Below are 24581 nucleotides of genomic sequence, written 5' to 3'. Positions count from 1 at the left end.
ATATATACATTCTTGTAAGCATTTCCCCCCTAACAGAATGCATTTTTGTATGATATTTTCATTAATACATACATCCTTATGCATACTTTTCCCTAATGCATGCAATGACTGTTCACATTTTGGGGTTGGAGAACTGCACTGTAAAATTTGGGAAAGTGTGAAGTTTTGAAGGATAACTGTGTTTCATTTAGTGTTTTATTTTGGGGAATATGAACACAGTAGGTTTCCATAAAAATATGAACTGAGCTGAACTTCTCCCCCACCCATAGTCAGGGATCATGGGAGTTGCAGCCAAACAACATCTGAAAGGCCACAAGTTCCCCATCACCCCTGGGTTGGGGAATGGTGAGGAACTAGGCTTGGAAGATGCCGAATCTCAAGTACTCCGAGCCCAAATTCCCTCCCTCTTTCCTTTAAGCCCTAGGCTGAAGGATAAGTCATATCCCAGCCTTGGCTGGCTCAGAATTCACAGCTGGGGCGCAGCTCTTCTGGTAATATTCACTGAATTTTGAAGGCAGAATGCACATGGAGCCCTTGGCTCCTGCCAATTTCTTTTAGAGTGGGCTTGGCAGGGAGGTGACAGCCCAGCATTTATTTTCTGGAAGGGGAAGGGGTCTCTATTGACAACAGAGGCCCTCTGCCCTTGCAGAAAAGAAGTATCTCCCATCACAGAGTCAGGCCTGCCATTTGGAACCAAATCTAAACACAACACAATACATATAGGGGTAGGAAACCTTTTTGGCCTGGCTGGTCAGATCTTTCTCTGTCCCTACCGCAGCAGATCAACCCACCTATCAATCACTTGATGGCATCAGATGATTGACCGGTGGGTTGTCCTGCCTACAGGTCAAAGTCTCTTGTGCAATGCTTCCCAAACACCCAACAGCCAGCCAGCTGGTTCCTAACACTACCTATGTCTGGTGTAGGGCGGGTGGGTATGGTTTGGGGAAAATAGCCTTGCAGGCCAAAATGAGGCCGATGCCAAACTGAGGTCCCCAACCCCTGGTCTAGGTGTTCATTTTATTTATTTAACAAAATGTATGTACCGCTGGAATGTAAAGACCTCTATGCAGTTTACAAAAAAATTTAAATTATCAATAAAACAGTTGGAAACAAGTAAATAAAAACATATTTAAAACAACTAAAACAGCAAAGATTGAAACAGATCAACATCTACATGTCTGGAAGGGCTTGCCTAAGCAAAACAGTTTTAAGCAGGCACCGAAAGGAATACAGCAAAGGCACCTGCTTGGTGTCAATAGGCAGGGAGTTCCAAAGAGTAGGTGCTGCCACACTAAAAGAACCATTTCTTATAAGCGCAGAACGAGTATTATGTGGCACCTATAACAGTGCCTGTTCTGCAGAGCAAAGTGCTTGAGCAGGCATATATGAGGTAAGCAAGTCAACTGGTCCCAAGCTGATAAGAGTTTTCTATACCAATAGTAACACCTTGAACTTGGCCCGGCAACGAATTGGCAACCAGTGCAGGTCTCTGAGCAGAGCTGTTATACGCTGACATGATCTCACCCCCATTAGCAATCTGGCTGCAGCATTCTGCGCTTACCACAGCTTCCGGGTCAAGTGCAAGGGAAGCCCCACAGAGAGTGCACTGCAACAATCCAGTCTTGAAGTCACACCAGTGCCTGAACTACTGTGGCCCAGCTCTCCCAGTCCAGAAAATAGACAGAGAGCAGCGTACAGAAAACATGCAGCACTCTTCTATGAATGTCTACTCAGAGAGAAGACTTGCAGAGTTCAGTGGAGCTCACTCCCAAGGCAGTGTGTAAAGCAGCAGTGCCTAACCTCTTTTGGCCCAAGGACCACGCTCCGCCCAGCTCCCTGCCCACAAAGGGTGGGGGAGATAATGATTTGGCCCACCAGGCTGAGATGGCAGGTGATGGGAAAGCACCTGGGACCCTGGAGAGCTGTTGCCAGTTAGAGTAGGCAATCCTGGGCTACATGGCCAAATAGTCTGACCTGGTCTAAAGCAGGTTTTTATATTTACTCTGAAGGAAGTCGGTCTTCCTCTACATCCCTATTAAGTGCAGCCTATATTATATTGATCAACCGAAAGGGCTTGGAAGCAGTCTCCCATCCTTCCAAGCATAAGAACACACAGAGGGCCCTTCTGGATCAGGCCAGCGGCCCATCTAGTCCAGCATCCTGTTCTCACAGTGGCCAACCAGATGCCCAGGGGAAGCCCGCAAGGTGAAACGGAGCACAGCAGCACTCTCCCCATTTGCGATTCCCAGCAACTGGCATTCACAAGCATACTGCCTCCAACACCGGAGGGACATCATAGCCATCAAGGCTAGTAGCCCCAATAGCCTTATTTTCTATTAATTTGTCTAATCCACTCTTCAAGCCATCCAAGATGGTGGCCTTCACTAATTCTTGTGGGAGCAAATTCCATACTTTAACTATGCTCTGTGCAAAGAAGTGCTCTGTTTTGTCTGTCTTGCATCTTCTCACATTGGCTAAGGTTGTTGACAGTAGTCGTTCAAAACATCTGGGGGGCACCAGGTTGGGGAGAGCTGCACTAGACTAACCTCCGGGCTCAGGACAGCGTCTTCTCTTAATACTTGAGCGCCATCTGATAATGCTATGGAATAATTGGAAAGAGTAAGTAAAGGAGAGGCTAAGCATAAACCAACTGCTCTTTGCAATCAAGGAACAGGAGACTGGGAGTCCAGCCTTCAGCCAGCTGTGCAAAAGGCAGCCTGCCTAAATCAGGTTTTTGTTTGCTCTCCAGTACATTCAATTCAAGGCTTTTGTGTCAGCTTTCACAGCCCAAAGCCCATGCAGTTTGGTGTAATTGTTCATGATTTGCAATTCTCCACACAGCTGCTCCAGCAGAAAATGTCAGCACCCCCAATGCATTTCCAAATATCACTGGCCCTGACTGCATGCTGCTTTTGTATGTCTTAGGCAGCCACAGACTTGTAGAAACCTGGCAGCCAAGCTTTGCACGGAGACCCATAATGAGATCATTTTGGTTTCTGTGCATTTAGCCCTTAGTGGATAAATGTTTTCCGAGCAACCAAATCATTTGTGGCAGGTAGTGAAAAGTTAGAATATTGGAAACAAGGACTGGCTGCCCATCTACTACCGAGCCAAGTTCAGGGTCCTTGTATTAATTTCCAAAGCCCTGAACAACTTAGGTCCAGGGTATGTTAGAGACCACCTGAAGCCTTGTATCCCAGCTTGATCATTGAGATCATCTGCAGGAGCAGCTCTAATCGACCCCTCAGTTGGCAAGGTTCATTTAACATCGACACGAAACTGAGCCTTCAGTGTCATTGGCCCAGTTCTCTGGAATGCTCTGCCAACAGAGATTCAGCAGGCACCTTCTGATTTAACTTTTGAGCACCTGCTGAAAATCTTTCTGTTCCACCAGGCTCATGTAGGCAATTAATAAGATGCTCTTTTCGCAACAGCTGACCTTTGTTTTTATTGTATTTTTACTGTTTTTATTCTATGGTCATTGGTTTTTTAATGTTGGTTTTTTAATTCTATGGTTGTTGGTTTTGCCGCCCTGGGCTCTTGCTGGGAGGAAGGGTGGGATATAAATCAAACAATAAATAAATTGCTATAGGGCGGTTTAAAAGTGTAATAAAATAAATAAATAATAAAATAAATAAATAAATGTGTTATAAACTGCTTTGATGTTTTTAACGAAATAGTGGTATACAAATATTTTTATAAATAAATAAAATTTCCTCAAAAGAGTGTTGAATTCTACTCTCCTCTAAGTCACAAGACGTATATATCAGTCAATTTATCTTTGTTGTTGTTATGTGCCTTCAAGTCAATTACAACCCTATGAATCAGCAACCTCCAACAGCATCTGTCATGACCCACCCTGTTCAGATCTTGTAAGTTCAGGTCTGTGGCTTCCTTTATGGAATCGATCCATCTCTTGTTTGGTCTTCCTCTTTTTCTACTCCCTTCTGTTTTTCCAAGCATTACTGTCTTTTCTAGTGAATCATGTCTTCTCATGATGTGTCCAAAGTATGATAACCCCATCTATCTTTACAGGAATATTAAAAAACCAAGACAGATTGTCTTACAAATAGTTGCTTGTCAAGGGTTGTAGTCAGCTAAGTCCTTCTCAGAGTAGGCCCACTGAAATGCATGCACTTAAGTTAGTCATGTCTATCAAATTGAATGAGTCTACTTTGAGTGGGACTACCCTGGAATTCCACCCAAAGTTAGATGCCCACATCTATCTGAGTAGCCCATGTGCCCACAAGTACTTAATGTTCAGACATTTATGGCATTCTGATGCCCCCCCCAAAGAAAAACTACCTTCCAGTCTGCAATGGGTTTTAATTGGGAGGGGGAGAGAAACAGTGTTTGCATTGTACTGCTGGTAAGAAGCACTTTTGGGGTGCTATGAATGAAGGCTGTTGTTTTGGTAAGACTGATGCTGCTTTAGAATAGCATTGTGTGTAAATTGCTGCTTGCTTCCCATCTGCTCAAACTGTATGTTTCTAACATAGACACGTAGCCAGTCCTGAAAAAGCACCAGCCCCCTCAAAACAGTGGCCAGATATTACAAAAAACAATTTGGGTTTTCAGATCTCTTCTCTTCACCAGGAAGCTGACCCTACAAAGATTCCCTAGAACCTTTTACTGCTCAGGGAAGCGAGGAGTGCTATACAGCAATGCCCTTTATTTGCAATGGGGTGAGTGTGGACCCTTATGTAGCCAGAATGAGTCCAAGCAAGAAAGAGGTACCAGCAGGCTTGGGAGAACCTCAAGGACTAGAGGCAGGGCTCCACCAACCTCAGCCAGTCCCCACCTGCCTGAATTGCCTTAATTGCTACTAGTTCAAGGGGTGGCACTGCCTATCAATTTCCTCAGTCTCAGCGTTGACCTTCGAGAACTCAGCAGAGAGTAGAATGGGGATGAAACTAGAATGAGTTGGCTGTGCCTGTCATTGGCCCTGGCTCCACCAATCATTTGCCCTGGCTCCATCAATCATTGGATTTGGCTCCACCTACTGATGGCCTCCCTGTCTTCTGCCCTACCTGTCCCAAATGGCACCACCCTCCACTGACCCCAAAGTTTGCAGAGATCTCAAAAATCTTTCGTTGTTTTCTTTTTACTCAAAGGAGGAACCCCCAAATAATCAGTGAGGACTGAGCATGCTCAGCGGGCACAGAATGCTGACTCACTGTTGGGGAGAAAAGGTCAAAAACTGGGTAGGGGGAATAGAATGACATATCCTGGAAAAGAGCATGGCCGGCAGACTAAAACCCTGAACAGGAACTTTCCCTATGGCAACAGTTTTCTTACAGGTTCCACTTGTATCCTGATATTTTTACGAATTCACTTCCATCCAGAAGCTAAGACCCTCTTCAGACTTCTGCACACAATCTTATCACTGATATAAATCTTGTCATATTCAAGACTTGCCCGCTCTCAGTCTGTTCTCTGCAATAACCCAATTAGTTTCCAAAGCCATCTGAAAATATCATCTCCCTCTTGTTGCTGCAGTTGGTTTTGTTCCCACCTCCCCACCCTCGTCTTCTCCTTATTATAAAATGCTCTTTGGCTTCATGATGCACAGACGCTGCATTTGAAAATAAAAATTGCACCAAAGCTATCAAAACAGGGCTCCATAGTGTTAATTGGCCGTGTTAGAAGAGACCTCCAGGGACTGATATGATTTTTTAAGGGCATGGCTGGTGCAAAGAGTGGCTGTGTGGAATCTGATAACAAAGGAAGCCGGGGCAATCTGGAAGAAGGCAAGCAGGAAGTGACCTAGAAAGGTATGTCCCCCGAGTCCATTTACAACAGCTGCAAAATATCATGAATGATATGAATTAGCTCTCAAGGGCTGGATACCAACTCGTGCTGCAATGCTGAGTTGATGGATTGGTTGGTATCATCAACACGGTGTTTTGATCAGTGGGGGAAAAAAAGGTATACCAAAAATGTATTTTTTTATTCTCTAATGTAAAAGCATTTATAAACTGCTGAATGTTTTAAAATCTCTAAGCAGTGTACAGCATTACCAGCAAAAGGGTAGTATAAAAACATATAAAAGCAGAGATTCAGGGAATTGAAATTGATAGAAAACAGGGTCTGATCTTATGGAATGGGAAAAGCCCAGGTAAAAAGACATATCTTTAAAAGACATCAGAAGCAAATGATGGTTACTACATATGCAGCAGGGGGAAGGGCTTTTTACAGTGCCAGGGCAATAGCAAAAATGCCCGTTTTCAGGTCACCATCCTACGATATTCTATAGGGTGCAATACCACAAGTCAAATTTCCCCTAAGTGATCATACAAGTCTATACAGGGGCAGGAAGTTGCAAGGGAAGAGACGTAGCTCAGTGGTAGAGCATCTGTCTTGCATGCAGAAGATCTCAAAATCATTTTCCAGCACCTCCAGGTAGAGCTGCAAGAGATTCCTGCTTGAAAACCTGGAGAGCTGCTGCCAGTCAGTGTAGACACTACTGAGCTAGAAGGACCAACAGTCTGGCTCAGTATAAAGCAGCCTCCTATGTTTCAGTGTGCAACCACTTTTTCAGTGAACGGCTGAAAACAAGTCAGAGTTTTTTGGGGAGAGGGGTGATGGCCAGCTGAGGACCCAGAAGGTCTAGGCTCTTTCTTTCCCCCCAATACCCTTGACCTCAACTGCAGGATCACTGTCCAAGGTCCTGAAACTCTTGCTCCGGCATTCCAACTCAACACCCTTATTCCTGCCCAGGATCCTGACCTCATTCAAGCACTAAGCTGACTTGGGCAGTCTTGGGCCTGACTCCCACCATCTTGTTTGGACAGTCACCTCTTCTCGGCGATGGCTATTGCTACGGATCAGAACACTGTGACAGCTGCACATACTTCAGTTAGCAGGAGGGACAACAGAGGAAAGGATATAAGGAATAACAAGCAAAAACAGAAGCAGAAGATTGGAAAAGTCAAGGATAACAAGGGATGAATATGAGCAAATAAAGTCATATGTACTTACGGTTCATTTCAGCTGTGGATGAGGGCAATGGGCTCAAAGCCAAAGGCTATGGAAATTGTCGGTTTTGAGGAGGGATCTGAAGAAAGAGGGAGACCCACCAATTATACATTTACCATGTGAAAATCTGAAAACATCTCCCATGCTTTGACAAAGACTGTGTTAGGTATGATGAGACAGGTAGGCACTAACTGCAAATCCTAAACATTATTTTCTTAACCCCCCCTTCCTGCTCAAAACAGTACATACCTGGCAGAAATCACTCATCTCCTATTTCATAAGAAATAATAACCGTGTTGGAGTCATAGCTGAGCCTCAGCAAGCAATATATATTTCTAGGCCGAGGCCTTAACCAATGTTTAAGACACCTCTGCGCGGAACACCACCACAGTTCAGTACAGAACTGGAATGCACTGTCAATCCCTCCAGGAATCCGTACAGACTACAAGTGCTAGAAGGATTGTAAAAATGTTCTCTGTGAAGGACATGGTACTCTGGAGAGCTGCAGAACTTTTTCAACAAATCATTTCTCGAGAAGGATTCAGCTGCTCAAAGCCAAGCTGCAGTCAATACATTTTGGACTGGTTCAGAGATTACATTGGGATACAAGTGTGTTGTGTGCTCTTTGGTACGTTTGCCAGAGTCCTTCTGCTGCTGGAAGAACCCAGAACCCTCCGGGGTTTATACTGCAATTTCCACATGCAGTATAAGGCACTGGGGAAGGGGCTTCAATGGCCAGGTGTTGATACCATATCTATTGCACCACCAGAGCTCAGGGCCTTTGGCCGGCCAGCCCCACCAGGCTCTCTAGGCCAAACATAATCTCTAGGCCAGCTTTTCCCAACCTAGAGCCCTTCAGATGTTGTCAGATAACAGACATCCCTGATGCTGGCTGCAGCTGATGGGAATTGGAGTCCTACAACACCTAAAGGGCACCACATTGACTACCTCTGGCTGAAACAAACCACAGTTCCCAAAGTTCAAATATTATGGGAAACTGTGGTTCGTTTAAAAATTGGAAGCAATTTTTTCCAATCTCTTCCTTGTAAAAGAGGAAGAGAGGGGAGGTGGGTGCATGTGCAAACCCAAGGCTTGCCACAGCTTGTTCACATAGCAGGAAACCCATGAATTCTAGGGCTGTGCTATGACACATCAGGGCCTCAACCTCTCCCCCCCCCCCCACAAAGCAGAGGATAAACTACACGAGCCCTGGAGCTGGTGTAGTTTATTTTCCTCCCATTGGCATCTGAGGGGCATGGAGATGATGTGAACCACATCCCCTCTTGACAAACCCCTAGAATGCTTCCTCCAACATTGGAGAGGAACTGATTGTGGACCTTTCTGTAGCCTCACAACGGGGGCATCCAACACTGGGCTATCCTCTTAAGGGTGGAGCCCTCTCTCTTTCCTTGGTGAGGGAGATCCAACTGTTGCTATGGTGCCTGAGTTACCCTCCTGGGGACCAATGGATTTCAGCCTTAAAAGTGGTTTATAAATCATATGGCAATGTAGTTCTACTCAGAGGAGATCCAATGGACATGACTAACCTAGGTCCATTAACTTCAATGGGTCTACTCTGAGTAGAGCTCAACCAGATACAACCCTTACTATTGTTTTTTTTCCCAAAAAAACCCTTTTCAAAAGCTAAAAATCTAATAAACTGCTAGATGTGCATAATCACTCTTAAGGTGAGGTTCTCTGGAAGCTGAATCCTGAGACAAATATCTGCCTCATTATTTACAGCATTTATTTATTTTTATTTAATTATTATTAAATTTATATTGCACCTTTCCTCCCAGAAGGAGCCCAGAGTAGCAATTACGTATTTATAAAAACAGCTTTTTTCAATTGTCGTGAAAGCTATAAAACCCAGATTTCAGTTTTAAGAAGTTGTTTGAAAACATCAAAGCCAACAAGGGATTTTTTCAAAGCAAACAAAAAACAACCCACACCTAACAATACAAAGAAATAAAAACTGCAGCATAAGCCACCATACAAACCAGCGGCAGTGAACAGCATTAGCGGAATGGTAAAAGAATGACAAATCAAACATTTAAAAACCTGATGCCGGCACCACATCAGTATGTCTGCGAAGGACACTCTGTAAAAAAGCACTCCACAGAAAAGTGTTTTTCTTTCACCTGCCTACTAGGCTCCTGAAGCCAATTCTAACTTTCTGACAGGTTTATACAAGGGATGGGGAGGGTCCCTCAGGTATCCTGCTTCCATGCCGTTTCAGGCTTCATAGATTAGAAAAGAGATGGGGAGCCTTTTTCACCCAGAGAGCCACATTCCCTGACAGGTAACATTCTGGGGGATGCATGCCAGTGGTGGGCAGGACCAGAGAGAAAATTAGGGGAGCAGCAGGGGTGAGATTCTTACTTTGTTCAGCCATATTTCTGCACAGTTGGTGCAGAACACAGCAGCCAGACTGCCGGCAGGGGGACATGGCTGACAACATGTGACACCATTGTTAAAACATCTGCACTGGCTACCCATCCACCACTGAGCCATTTTCAGGGACCTTGTATTCATTTACAAAGACCTGAACAACTAAAGTCCAGGATAACTTATGGACCACCTGAACCCTTACATCTCAGCTCGATCACCGAGGTCATCTGCCAGAACATCAATGGCCATCTCCCGATTTGGCGAGACTCATCTGACAACAACGAGGGAACCAGCCTTTAACATCTTTGCCCCAGTCCTATGGAACGCTCTGCCAGTAGAGATTCAGCAGGCACCTTCTGTGTTGACTCTTAAACACCTGCTGTAAAGTCTTCTACGTCACCAGGCTTACGCAGGGAATTGAGACAACATCTTTCTGCAATAGTTAGTCCATTGATTTCTGATTTTAAATTTTTATTTGGTTTTGTTCTGGGTTTCTGTATGTTGCAATGTAAACTGCTTTGAGAGATCCGCCTGAACAGCGGTATATAAACGCCTAAAATTAAAAAAACTAAATATATATACTCACACCCAGCATGCATCCCTTTATCCTCCACCCAGGCAAGCAAGAGGCATTATCACAGTTCGACACATTTCAGCCAGGCAAAAACACTCAAGGAGAGTGCAAAGCAGGGTTAATTGTGGGTATTGCCCAGGGGTAGAGGCCGTGGACTGGGAAGGGGTGCGGACTGGGAAGAGTCCCAAGGGCCAGACAAAGAGGTTTGGAGGGCCACATTCACCTGCTGGGCCTGAGGTCCCCCACCACTGGTTAGAGCCTGCACTGACTACATTCTGCGTTTCTTCTACAAAACTGCAGAGCACACACACAGCCCTGCAATAACTCATATGCTCCTAAGGTCAGTCCAGAGTGGCACTGCTGATCCCTGGAGGTAATGAAGGAAGGATATGCAAATGGAAGAAGGGTCACACATATGCTGGGCTGTGCATCTCATTTTCCCTATGTAGGAAAGGCAGCTGTACTTGCTACCAGAGGTGACAGGATTCACATCGACAGTGGAAATGCAGTCACTGAGAAAACAACAACAACAGGGAAATGAGGGTACTAATCCTCAGCATGGAGTGAGCCTGCAAATGAAAGGGAGGTGAGGCCATCTCTGCACAGGTTTTCCCCATCTCTTCTCCAGCATGTGTCCATATTATTAGTACTATTATTAGTACTATTAGTACTCTTATTAGTAATAGTATGAATGCTTTCACGAGAAGCAGCAGTGGCTACGAAGTTGGATGGCTTTAAAAAAAGAATTAGACAAATTCATGGAGGGTAAGGAATTTGCTCCCATGACATTTTGGCCAATTTAAAAGCCTTCTTAAGGGGTTAAATGGAAAACAGCCTGCAGAAATCTCTGTTCGATATATCTCCTATAACTCCTATAACAAGCAGGGGCAGCCAATTTTGGGGGCCCAGTGGGTACATTTGGAATTTTGAAAGTGCTGTGGCTGCCAAAGATAGAACCTCCCATGACATATCACATAACGGCTGCAGGGCCACAAAATGCTCTTTGCGCCTCTCCTCTGTTCAGAACAGAGGGGAAGGTGGGTGTCAAATTCTGGCATCCACTGAAATGTGGGCATGTTTAATGTAGGTGCCAGTGCAAACAGGAACTGAGCGGGAAGTGCAAGCAGTCTCTCATATATTGTCGATTTTAAGATGCTATTTATCGAGACCTTCCACAGGTGCAATAAGAGATACTGGTGGGCACAATGGTGCCCGTGGACACCATGTTGGTGACCCCTAGTCTAGAATGACCATGCTAGGGCAGAAGTAAATGACAAGACCCTTCTGCCCTCATTCATTGCACTCTGAAGCAAAGAGGTCAGCCAAGAAGCACTTGGGCAACAGGTTACGGCTAGGGCTGATAACGAGTTTGAGTCCAACCACATTTGGTGGGCGCCAGTTTGGGGGAAGGCTTACCTAGGCAGAATCATTCTCTTACAGTGTACTCCTATACATGACTACTCAGAAATAAGTCCCATTATTTTCAGTAGGACTTACACCCAATTAAGTGTATATATTGGATTGCAGCGTTGAACTACTAGGATGCTCATGAGTTAGAAGAAAAAGGAACAGCTAAGAGACAAATCTGCCAGTCTGAGTTAAAACTAGTTATATGACTCAAACCACATTATAATAAGTGTGATAGGAAAGGAGTTATGCTTGGCAAGAAGATGACACTTCTCATGCTGAGATGCTAGACTTCTGCAAATTTCATGGTGTGCAAGTCATCCTTGACACAAGTTTAATGCAGGGCAATTGGAAGCCACTGCCAAATGACTTTGACTGCAGAGGCTATGACTTTTGGGCAACGGGAAGATGGAATACTTGAGTACAACATAAGAAGAGCCTGCTGGATCAGACAAATGTCCTCTCTAGTCCATCATCCTTTTCTCACAACACTCTCCCCACCTATGTTTTCCAGAAACTGGTATTCATAAACTTAGTGCCTTCAAGAGTGGAGGTAGAACACAGTTATCAGGGTTAGTAGCCACTGATAGCCTTAACCTCCATGTATTTGTCCAATCCTCTTTTAAAGCCATCGAAGTTGGTGGCCATCATTCAATTTTGGTCTTTGAACGAGGTCCTGGCCTTGAATCCCTAGTTGTCTACACACATGCACACATTTCAGCCTTCCGCAACCTGATGCTCTCCAGATGTGTTTGACTACAACCCCTATCAGCCCCAGCCCATATAGACAATGGTCAAGGATGGTGGGAGTTGGTTGGAGAATGTGGGTTGGAGAAGGCAGACACATATAAATCCCTCCCCCGCCATCATTTATTTATTTAGTATTTGTACCTACAGCCCACCAGATACTCCCAGGGCAGTTTACAAAAAACATATCACAAATGAAAACAAATTATGTTAAAATCAGAAAATAAAACCATACAACTAGCCAATAACAAAAGTTAACATAACAGCAGCACGGAACAGCAGCGCAGCAGGATCTGGATGGAAATTCTCACATCTGAAACTCCTTAGCTAGTCAGTCTGCTCTAGGGCCTCCAACCACAGGGTCTGGGTTTAATTTGGTGGGGACAAATGGGGTAGCCCTGAGCTATTTGGTAGCAAAGGAGATGGCACTCAGTATATTAGTGTTATCATTAGTGTGTTTTAACTGCCATGCTGTCTTAATGGGCTTGCTTATACATTTTAATTATGGGTGTTTCAATGGCTTGATGAAATTGTTTTACTGTGTGTTTTTAATTATAGGTAGCTATATTTTTAGAATTGGGTTTATACTAGCTTTTGCTATTGGCTTTTACCTGGTTGTGAACTGTCTCGCTATTTCTTCTTGCAATGAAAGGCAGCCTATAAATCCTTGTAATAGTCATACTGCCACTACTGCTTCAATAACTGATAGTGGCTCTCAACAATCAAGCCAGAAAATAAAACCACTGCCCCAAAAGGTGGCCTGGAAATATTTTAAATAAAAACATTTAACAAGAAACCACAAGCTGTAGCCAAGAATCCAATAAGTAAAACCCAAACATGGAAAATACACAGTATACGGTGCTAAATGCACAAAAGCAGCAAGAAGACAGAGCAACAACTCGACAGGGCGGCAAGGCAGAGCAATAAATAAGAAGCAAGGCAGCAGGAGAGTGAGGAGCTAATTGGACCCCATAAAGACTGGATTGCATTTGCTAAAAGCTTTCCTGAAAAAGCCAGGTCCTGGCCCGGTGCCTAAAATAAGATAGTGCAGGGGAGGTAATTCCACAAAATTGGTGCCACTACAGAGAAGTAGACGTTTGCTAAGCATTGCTGGGGGGGGGGGCATAGCTCAGCGACAGAACACCTGCTCTGCATGCAGAAGGTCCAAGGTTCTATTCCAGGCATCTCCGGAAAGAGCTAGGAGTTTTTTCTCTGGAGACCTGGAGAGGCACTGCCAGTCAATGAAGACCAGGAATGGGGCTCTTTTATTTATTCATACAAGTATTTCTATACGGCCACATCATAAAATAGCAGGGCGGTGCGCAACAATGTGTGTAATACAAGAAAATGTTAAGCACCATTAAAAGCAGTGCACAGCAATCACTGAAATGACTGACTAATCAAGAACACTTTAAATAACTGCATAGGCCTGTCGGCATAAAAAAGGGCTTCAAGAGAGCCTGAAAGTGAAAAGCGAGGATGCTCTGCTGAATCTTTGCCGGAAGAGCCTTCCTCGGCATGGAACTAGCGACACTACATGCCCAACTTCTAGTAGAGGCCAGTGAAGATTCTGTAACTAGCAGCGCTTTGATTAAGCAGGGATAAATGGACTCAGGCGGTCCTTATAGTATTCTGGACCCATTTTCTCAGCCAAGGGCCAGATTTCCTTCTGGGAAATCTTCTAAGAGTTCCAGGGTGGGTGAGGCCAGAGGCAAACGCAGGCAGAGCGACAACTGTAAATTTCTGCAGAAATGCAGAGAACCAAATTTAAGATTGGAAAAATGAGAAATGGAGACATCCGAAAATGACAGATTCCATCCCTAGTGGGGAGTTCCAAAGGCCAGATACAGGGACAAGGAGGGCTACATTTGGCCCCAGGCCCAAGCTTCCCCACTCTTGGTGTAGACTATTATTGAGCTAGATGGACGAGTGATCTGACTCAATATAAGGCAGCTTCTTCTGTTCAAGCAGCAACAACACCTGGAAAAAGGCCTCAGATGGAGAACAAAGCATGCAAGAGATGAATTAAGATACCCTGGTCCAAAGTCGTCAGGCTTTAAATATGCCAGATTTTTATTTTGTCAGATGTGCTGAGTCCTGGCATCCTTTGCGCAAATTAAGCCTTGCACATGTCCACGGAGAAGGAGAACAAGCAGGAATTGCTGGAAGCAACAGACACTTTTGTCCAGTCTGACGTCTACAGCAGTGTCTGGCTTGCAGAGGGATTAATTTGTCTTGATGGAAGAAGGATTTGGTTGGACAGGACTTAAAGACTTCCTCAACCTCTGCCCTCTCCAGCTCCAGTTTCTGGAGTCCGAGATCACACAGCTGGCAGCCCTCAAGCAGACAGGGCTCCAAGAAGACAATACCTTGTGCATGTCTAATTGAGACCTGGGGCAGGATGCCATGTAGAAAGATTCTCAGCTGGCTTCTTCAAGGCACTGCTCCCAGATGGTTTAAGAGAATGGAAGCTGCAGCTGCTTAATTAAGAAGCACTACCCTTCATAGTCTCACATGCCACTACTTTAAAGGCCAAAGCAAGTATGCTGCAAAGCTGAGAACCAGACTTCCCCCAAACAATTCTGGGAACTGTCATTTTGCCCTTCACAGAGCCACAAATTCCCAGCACCCTTAACAAACTACAATGCCTATTATTCTTTGGGGGAAGTCATGTTCTTTCAATCAAGTTTGGATGTGCTTCACACGTATGGTGTGGACCTGCTCCATCTGAAAACCTTGGAGAGCCACTGCTGCCAGTCAAGTGTAGACCAGCCTTCCCCAACCTGGTGCCCTTCAGATGTTTGGGGCTACTCTTCCCATCAGCTCCAGGCAGCTCTGTCAAATGGGCAGGGATAATGGGAGTCGCAGGTCAAAAACATCTGGAGGGCAGCAGATTAGGTAAGAGGGGTATGTAGATACCGCTGGTCTGCACTGAGTGACTTGGCAGTTTCCTAGGTTACTGAGCTCAATGCTTTAGTACTGAACAGGACCTGCAGAAAGCACACAGGGATGTCTCATGGGAAATAAGTTGCAACCCTCCTTTCCCAGGCTGGTGTCAGGGTTTATTTATTTATTACACTGATATCCCGCCCTTCTTCCCAGAAGGAGCCCAGAGCGGCAAAAAACACTAAAAACACTAAAACATCATAAAACAGACGTTAAAATATATTAAAACAAAACATCTTTAAAAACATCTTACAAAGTAATTCCAACACAGACGCATACTGGGATAAGGTCTCTACTTAAAAGGCTTGTTGAAAGAGGAAGGTCTTCAGCAGGCACCAAAAAGATAACAGAGATATTTGTCTAATATTTAAGGGGAAGGAATTCCCAAGGGTCGGTGCCACAACACTAAAGGTCCACTTCCTATGTTGTGCGGAACAAACCTCCTGATAAGAGGGTCGAGGGTGCCCTTGGCAAAGTGTCCTCTTGTGATTTCTCTGGAGATGCATGCTTACCAGATGATAGTGGTGGCTAGCAGCAGCACTGTGTCACGGCCACACTGCCCTGGATTGGTGCTATGTCAGAGACCTTATGGGAAGTTTTGTTGTTGTTGTTTAAAAAAACACTTTGAGTATTTGGCAGAGAGATGACAAACCAAACCTGCTGTCACCCGGAACTGATTAAGTGCTGAAAAGGACACTGCTGGGGGCAGCCCCAGGAATTTCCAACAGACATCAGTGTCTGCCCATCTGCTCCTGGAGTGAGAGACTAGGGTGACATCAGCAGGTTCCAGAAACCCTCTTTATTATGAAATTTGGGGTGGTGGTCTGTGAGTTTGTTTGGGGTGTGAATGAGGGACAGGATGGATGGTTGGAGTCCTGGGTGAGAGCCAGGAGGCTGAGAGGGGTCGATTGGAAAAATGTGTCACAAGAAAGGATTTATAGTATATTTGTATTAATGGTTGTATATTTGTATTAATGTGTATTTTTGTAACATTTTGTTGTTATTTTAGTTTGCGGTACACTGTTTAGAGATATTTTTATATATTAGGTACAGAAATTGGGGAAATACGTCAGAAGAAGGAATTTATATCAGCTTTTATCTATTAGCAATTTGTATTAGTGGTTTTGTAACATTTTGTTATTTTAGTTTGCTGCACACTCCTTACAGATATTTTTATATATCGAGTGGTGTAGAAATTGCCTAAATAATAATTATAAACAAAAAACAACCACAGAGGAACAACAAATGCAAACTCATGCAACAGCTCATCAATTCAACAGCTCATCACTGGGTGGAACTGAGTCACAAAATATTCAACTCAATATAGACCAGAGAAGGTGAAGACTTGAAAAGATAGGGAGAGAAAAGGGAAATATTATATGTCATCTTAATCAAAGGCTCATAAGAGAACTTCAGCTCTCCCCATCAGTACAAGAACTATGTTTATAGAATAGCTTGATAAAGGCTGTCATTCAACCCTCTGTTTAAAGCAAACTGACCCAGTTTTCAGTTTCCAGACTTACAGATGAATCAGAACGCAGTTGGCAATCAGATTTACGATGCGGTTTTAGTTCAAATAATGTGTACAAATATGCATATTTCAAAAGAAAATGCATAGAAAAATCATACCTTGACACATGTTTTAGGGGAAAATGAGTACAAAAATATGTACACTTTTTGTCCAAAATTCTCATCCTTTAAAAAAAATTCACAGAAAATGGAACAGAATGGACTTAGGATTTAATGCATGTGAAACCGCCATGGAATGGAAGAAGGCTGATCCAGGCTTGTATCCAATGGTCATCTTACTCAGAGTAAAGCCATTGAAAATAACAAGCATAAATAACTTGGATCCATTAATTTCAATGGGTCTACTCAGAGTTTAACTTAGTTGGAGACAACCCTCATACTTTATGGATGTGAGCCACATGTTGCTTCATGGGAAGTTAAAAGGGCAGCTCTCATACCCAGCTGCTTGGTACCTATCAGGACACAGTTGTGGTTAAAGGGGCGCTTAGGTTAAGAATCATCAGTGGACCCTGCCTGGGTAGTGGAGTCCTGGCAGCTGTCCAAGGATACCTTGTGCTGGTGCTGGACTTGTTGTCACCCCACCCCTGCTATGAAATGAGAAACCGGGTTGTTGTATAGAGCCTCAATAGAATCTGTATCCTGTGTCACAGGAATGCTACCCTGCCCCTAATTCCAGATATGTGCACAAGGGACAGCCCCTAATGATGCAATCACAGCTGCTGGATTTGTGGGCCATGAAGGCCAGCAATGAGACATGGCGATCTGAACTAGCAGAGCTGGAGATACAAATGTTTCATCTAAAAAAACTAGTATGCTTTAAAGGTGGAAAATGCTCTGTTGTCAGAGATGAGCTGTGATAAAGTGAAAGCCAGCACCAGGACCCTGGAGCCAGGAAGTCAAACCTGGGTGGGAATCTGTCTTGTGCAGCAGGGTGTAGGCAGTCCACTACTGCAGAAAGCAGCTCTATATTAGCGCTAGTCAGTAGAGGATGGCTGCTGCTTACCGGGAAGGAGTGGGCTGACGCAGGAGGGCGGTCAGTGTGGTGCTAACACACCAGCAGAAGTACCGAATTGGCTCTGCCACTGCGTTTGGACTGTGTCAACCTCCCATCCCATTCTCCACTTCTTCCCAGTAAACAGCAGCAACTCAGTTGTTGGGAGGCCAGTCACCACACCATGCTCTCAGCTGCTAGGCCTAGCATCTGTTCCTTCGGGCGTTCTGTTGTGCTGTTCTGACCAGAATTCAAATTAACCCAGCACTAAGCCATACTGAAGTTAAACACAAAATTCATGTTAAGATGTTTCCTTTCTGAGAACCAAGGACAATAGCGTGTAATGAAATAAGCAACTGAGATACATTTTTGGTGAGGGAGCAACCCAAATGGGCTACTTGTAGGGAATTACAGCAGCCCAATGTAATGTTAAAAAAGCTAAGATGCACATAAAAAGACACCAAAGCAACCATTTTGCCATCAGTATAGCACAGTGGGGAGGAGAGCCTGGCTTGGAGTCCAGAGTCTGTGAGTTCAAATTCCCGCACATGTCTCCTGGGTGTCAAGGGCCAGCTAAAGATCACCCCCACAGTGAGTGGCTCAGGGGTTACATGCCCTGCCGTCTGTGCAGCCGTGGGCAAGCTGCATAGTCCCAAGGACCCTAGCTGCCCCCCAGCTGGTAGTTGCGGACAAGGAAGGGGCTGGCTTGTGCAGCTGTGGCAAGCTGAGCAGGCCCTAGCCAGCTGGGGAGGACTAGCCTCAGAGGGAGGAAATGGTAAACTACCTCTGAATACCGCTTACCATGAAAACCCTATTCATAGGGTTGCCATAAGTCGGGATCGACTTGAAGGCAGTCCATTTCCATATGACTGGCTCATGCTATAACACACAAAAGCTGGTCATCACCAACACAATATACCCTACAAATGCACACAGCACTTCACAAGATTAAATATAACAGATCTCTGTGGGAAACTTAATTACTCAAAATTGGCAATCTGTTTTGGGCATTAACTCTTCAGTCTACACACAGATCTCCAGCCCAGAAAAACTGGCCAGTAAGCAGCAGTGACTCAGCTCTTGGAGTGGAGTGGAGTGTCTGACCTCCCATTACCCACCCAATTTTTCCTGGTACAAATGGCTTAGCCCCCTCCACTGAAATGGTTTGGGAGCCCAGGTGTTCACCAGTTTTCCATTTCAAGAGATCCTAACAGAACAACCCCATGAGTGTTAACCTAAAGTTCATATTGAGTTCAGTGGGGCTTACGTTCAGGTACATAGGTATAATCTTATACCCCATTAAGTTCAATTGGACTTACTTCTGAGTAAACATATATAGGATTGTGTTGTAAATTTGTATATGCGATGGAGGAAGCAATAGAGGGGGTGAAGTCAGATTTTAGATGATGTGGTTTTGTTTTGTAGATGGCGTCCTCTTGGAAGAGTATCTCTCCTTACCTAGCATCTCTCCACATGTATTATTTACTATTTTTTTATTATTATTTATAACATCTTTTATTTTAAAAAAAGCTTTAAAGACATATTAAAAAGCAATTCCAACACAGACACAGACTGGGATGTAGGACAGAATGCCTGTTAAGATGACACTTGACATCAAAACAGGGTTGTTGAAATTTTTTTTACAGCAGAGATAACGTGGGGTTACCAACCGTACTCTTTTAAGAGTACATGTACTCTTTTTGACATGGTGCAACAGCATACTCTTACTTTTCACTGATCGAAGCCAAATGTACTCTTTTTGAAATGACAAAATGATGGTAACCCTAGAAGGAACCTGTGGCCTCCAGAAGTTGCTGGACTACAACTCCCATCACCTCTTTTTGTTGGCCATGCTGGCTGGGGCTGATGAGAGATGGAGTCCAATGGCATCTGGCAGGTCTGAAGAATCACAGGTCCCCCACCTCTGTTTTACATATTTATGAGAAAATAAAATAAAAACTTAACATAATTCATTTCTTTCTCATGAGTCAGCAAACAAGAACATTAGCCCATATTATTTTAAGAGAGTCATCATTCACTTCCTGCCAGAGTGGTGTAATGGTTATGGTATTGGACTATGTCCTGGGAGACCAGGGTTCAAATCCCCACTCAGCCATGAAGCTCACTGGGTGATCTTGGGCCAGTTAGTGTCTCTCAGCTCATCCTACCTCACAAGGTTGTTGTGAGGATAAACCGAGGAGGGGTGAACCATGTATATCACTTTGAGCTCCTTGGAGGAAAGGTGGGATATAAATAAAATAGATAAATAAATTTCTCACAAGTCAGCAGATAAATCAACATGAATCTGTATTATTATTATTAGTGGTAGTAGCATTAATAATGATAATAATAATAAAACCTCTAACCTTACATAAGATTATAGATTGCACCCAATTGCACCTAATTCTTCAAGTTCTAATGCCACCTTGGGCTCCTGCTGGGAGGAAGGGCGGGATATAAATAAATAAATAAATAAATAAATAACTAAATCATGATGAAGTTATTCCATCTTCCACTAAACCTATTTATTTGTCTGTGTTCTCCAGCTCTGGCACAATTTGTTAATGTAATCAAATTCACAATAATCCAAAATCTTAGCAACCAGTCTTAGATTAATGAGATGTCTTTTTGCTTCTTCAGTTATTCTTACAGCAGTAAGAAGATGAATAATCATTTCCTAATCATCTGATGGGATTATTGGTTGGACATAACAAAATAATACAGTTAAAGGTTTCAAAATAATACAGTTAAAGGGTTCAACGATATGTTAAAACCATGCCATTTCCTCTACGTGATTAAGAACTAGCACCTAAAATGTTATGACCTTAGGACATGCACAGTAAATATGACTATATCTGCTTGTATTGAATTACACCACCAATGGATATCATTAATCATAGGGAAAATGCAGTTTCATCTCAATGGAGTAAGATGCTATTGGAATAACAATTTAAAAGTTTTAAGATCCACATTTAAAGAAACATTAACATTCTTTTGGAAATCTTTTCCCCAGCTCCCATGCAAGTGTATAAAGGATTGCACTGTAATCTTATACACACTTACCTGGGAGTCAATCCCATTGAACTCATGGGGCTTATTTCTGAGCAGACATGCGTAGGGTTGCACAGTAAATGCTTAGCTTCAGCAGACCTGCAACTGTTCAAAGGTTATTCACTACATCTATAGCAAATCAGAAACTTTTTAGCCCAAACTCAGACTAACATATTATATTCCCAGTCTGTGTCTGTGTTAGAATTGCTTTTAATATGTTTTTTTAATAATGTTTTTAGCCCTTTTTAAGAAGATGTTTTTAAAGCTTTTTTTAAAAATGTTTTTAACGTTGTTTTGTTTTAATGTATTTTAAGGTCTTTTCATGATGTTTTAAAGTGTTTTTAGCGTTTCTGTTTGCCGCCCTGGGCTCCTGCTGAGAGGAAGGGCAGGATATAAATCAAATAATAAATAAATAAATATTCAAGTAAGTCCTATTCAGAGTAGACCCACTGAAATTAATGAACCTACATCTATGGTCAATAGGACTAGCATTGAAACCACCCATCATCATCATCATCTTCTATTAGAGATGACACAGAAGTGGTTTAAAACATATGATATAATAACAAAATCACACAACACAAAATAGTATTATAACTAGGGATGGAACAATCTGTCAATTTCAGTTCTCTCAGTTTTTCATTTTTCTAATCTTTAATTTGGTTCTCCACATTTCTCCAGCAATTTGAAAAAATTTTTAAATCCTCACAAAAATTCTTCAGCATTTTACTACAAATTTCTCCTCATATACTTTTGACTAATATATACAATTTTGCAAGTAATTTCTCCTAATATAATGCATTGTTGTATGTTATTTTCACCAATGCTACGTAAATTCATTTTGTGCACACTTTCCCCTAATCTATTTTTGTGAACACTATACAGAAGACCTCTTGGAGGCTGGGCCTGGCAACCAAGAGGTCTTCTCTATCTTTAAAAGTTGTGCAGGGGGAAGGGAGAATTCCACCTTGTGGTTTTTCCCATTACAGTGTTGCAAGAACACCTGCACTTGGCTGACTTTCTCTTCTCCTAAAGATACAGGATCAGTCTCAGGCCAGGAACCTGGCACCCCTATCTCCCATACATGCCATGTTAACTCAGAGGAACATAGGAAGCTTCCTTATACGGAGTCATCTTGTCTGCACTGACTGACAGCAGCTCTCCAGGATTTTTATGGCAGGAGTCTCTCCCAGCCCTACCTGGAGGTGCTGGGGATGGAACTTGGGACCTTCTGCATGGAAGGCAGATGCTCTGCCACTGAGCTACAGCTCTTCCCCATTCTCAGCATCAAAAATGCCTAGAGCCTTCATAGATTCGCCACTCATATTGTAGCAGCATAAGTTCAGATGATCTCATTGTCCTCCTCTGTCGCTAAAGCACCATTCACACCTACCAGTAGATCATTCAACTCACAAAGTGAACAGAGGAAGCTGCTATAGTGAGACAGACCACTGGTCCATCTTGCACAGTACTATCTGTACTGACTGGCAGCAGCTCTCCAGAGTTTCAGACAGAAGCCCTTCCTCACCCTATGTGGAGAACTTGGGACCTTCTACATGCAAAGCAAGTGCTCTACCACGAGGCTATGGCTCTTTGCGTTATCTGCTATGTTCTGTTCCTCTTGTTTCCACATCCAGATCAGAGAAGCCTGTTTCACAAGCTCCTCTCACCTTGCATGACCACCAAAGTCAATCAATCTCATTTTTATTCCACCTTTCCTCCAAGGAGCTCAAGGCAGTGTGCATAATTCTCTCTCTCTCTCTCTCTCTCTTTCTCTCTCTCTCTCTCTCTCTCTCTCTCTCTCTCTCCCTCTCACACACACACACACACACACACACACACACACAGGGAGAGAGAGAGAGTCCTCACAACAACCCTGTAAGGTAGAGGCTGCAAGATCATTCACAGAGAGAGAGAGAGAGAGAGAGAGAGAGAGTCCTCACAACAACCCTGTAAGTGATCTTCATGGCAGAGTGGGGATTTGAACCGCAGCCTTTCTAGACCGATACTCTAACCACTACAAATACCAGCAATTACTTTCAACGGGCCTGAGCATTTGTAGATCCAAAAGCTTTAAGGCAGTGATTGTAGCTCTCAAGATGTGCTTGGACTCTCATCAGCCACAGTCAGCATGGTCAATGGTCAGGGATGATGGGATCTGTAATCCAGCAACATATGGAGGACCACTGGTTCCCCTCCCCGGCTCTGTGGCATCAAAACCACAAGAACTGTTCACTTGACTCAGTGACTGGGTCCCTCATCATCAGGCATGAAGGGCAAATTTTTCCAGTCAGACATATTGGGCAATTCCTGGCAGAGGAGAAAGATGGCAATACGTCATTTGCCATACTGCCCTAAGCGCATCTGTGCTTAGAGAGCAGATTTCAAACTACCCAGATACAGATACTGCATGTTTACATTTTTAATTTTTTTTTAAAAAAGGGTCTTCAAATACAGGCGGGCCCCACTTATACGGCAGGTTCCGTTCCGGACCCCCGCCGTAAAGCGGAAATCACCATAAAGTGGAACCCCATTGAGTATAATGTGGCGTGTCGCGTGAAAATGCCACGAAAATGCCGCAAAACCGGCTTTTAAAAAGGGGAATGAAAGCTGCCGCATTAGCGGAACGCCGGTAAGTGAAGCACCGGTAAGCAGGGCCCTACTGTACAGGGCTATACACATGACACCTCCCATATGTTAACATATGAAAGGGGAACAGAAGTGTACCTGCTAGCTACATCCTTCCAGTGCCTTCACATACTGCATTAGTGAGAAAGGGACTTACTTGCACACAACCAATCAGGGATCCTGACTGCGAGAACAATTTGTGTACACACACAGGTCTGTACACGTAGGGAGTCCTTTTTAGAACATGAGGCTGCCAGGAGGGGGCATGGCCAGTGGGTATATTGGCAGTTGGGGGTGTGGACAATTGGCACAGCCCTGTTCCCCCATCACTGAGAGTGACTGTGTGACCAGCTCTTATTTTATACTTAATGAGGCTTATATTACCGATGCTGGTCAAAGCATTGAGCATCCTTATAAACAGTTCTGTGAATGCAGCAAGACTTTTGGTCTCCCCTCCCTTGATCGATTTCCTCATGGGAATTTTCAAGAGAATGTTCTCAGAGTACTGCAATCATACTTACTATTAAAGCAGCTAATAATCTCCCACACGTGCACCCACATTCACATTTTGGAACAACAAATTCCCAAACTCCGGCAGATTATTTTTGTAGATTGGAATCATTGCTGCTTGTTCCAATATGGATGGAGCTTCTTGAGATAAGAGAACGGTGGAAGAAAAGAATGGAGGGAGGGGGAAGGAGAGGGGGAAGGATTCTTAATAACAGTTTGTTTTGGTTTGCACAGCAGATGTCAGTTAGTGGTACATGACGTTGTCAAAGCACACCCACTCAGTTTACTAGCCAGATTTTGGGAATCCATTAAACAGTCGCTCTAATGAGTAGAAATAAAAGTCAGTCATTCACTGACATTTTGGAAAGCCTCCTGTTTTAATGAAACAACATGCACAACTTTCTGTTTTGTTACAGTGCAATCCTATACATGTCTATGTTGTGCAGAACAGACCTCCAGATGAGATGGTATCTGCAGGTGAGGGCCTCCTTCAGATACCATCTTATCAGGAGGTCCGTTCTGCACAACATAGGAAACGGACCTTTAGTGCTGTGGCACCAACTCTTTGGAATTCCCACCTCTTAAATATTAGACAGGTACCATCTCTGTTATCTTCTCAGTGCCTACTGAATACTTCCTCTTTCAACAAGCTTTTTAAATAGAGACCTTATCCCAGTCTGCATTTGTATTGGAATTTTTTTGGGTTTTCTTTTTTTAAAAAATTTTTTTTGAAAGATATTTTTAAAAATGTTTTGTTTTTAAGAGATTTTAAAGATGTTTTTGTTTGCTGCCCTGGCTCCTTCTGGGAGGAGGCGGGGCGGGATA

At 43.7% G+C, this 24581-nt stretch overlaps 1 protein-coding gene across 1 annotated transcript in view; it reads right to left on the bottom strand.

The window, feature by feature from the left end:
* Positions 1-24581, bottom strand: part of BEAN1 (brain expressed associated with NEDD4 1) — a 73484-nt gene that overhangs the window by 43956 nt on the left and 4947 nt on the right. Inside the window, exon 2 of the mRNA XM_061594252.1 lies at positions 6985-7060. Within this exon, the coding sequence (XP_061450236.1) occupies positions 6985-6991 (7 nt within the window). The 5' untranslated portion in view covers positions 6992-7060. The remainder of the gene's footprint in view (positions 1-6984; positions 7061-24581) is intronic.

The sequence above is a fragment of the Rhineura floridana genome, chromosome 13 (genome assembly GCF_030035675.1).
Source record: "Rhineura floridana isolate rRhiFlo1 chromosome 13, rRhiFlo1.hap2, whole genome shotgun sequence".
NCBI lineage: Eukaryota > Metazoa > Chordata > Lepidosauria > Squamata > Rhineuridae > Rhineura > Rhineura floridana.
This window is presented reverse-complemented; position numbering and strand designations above follow the sequence as displayed.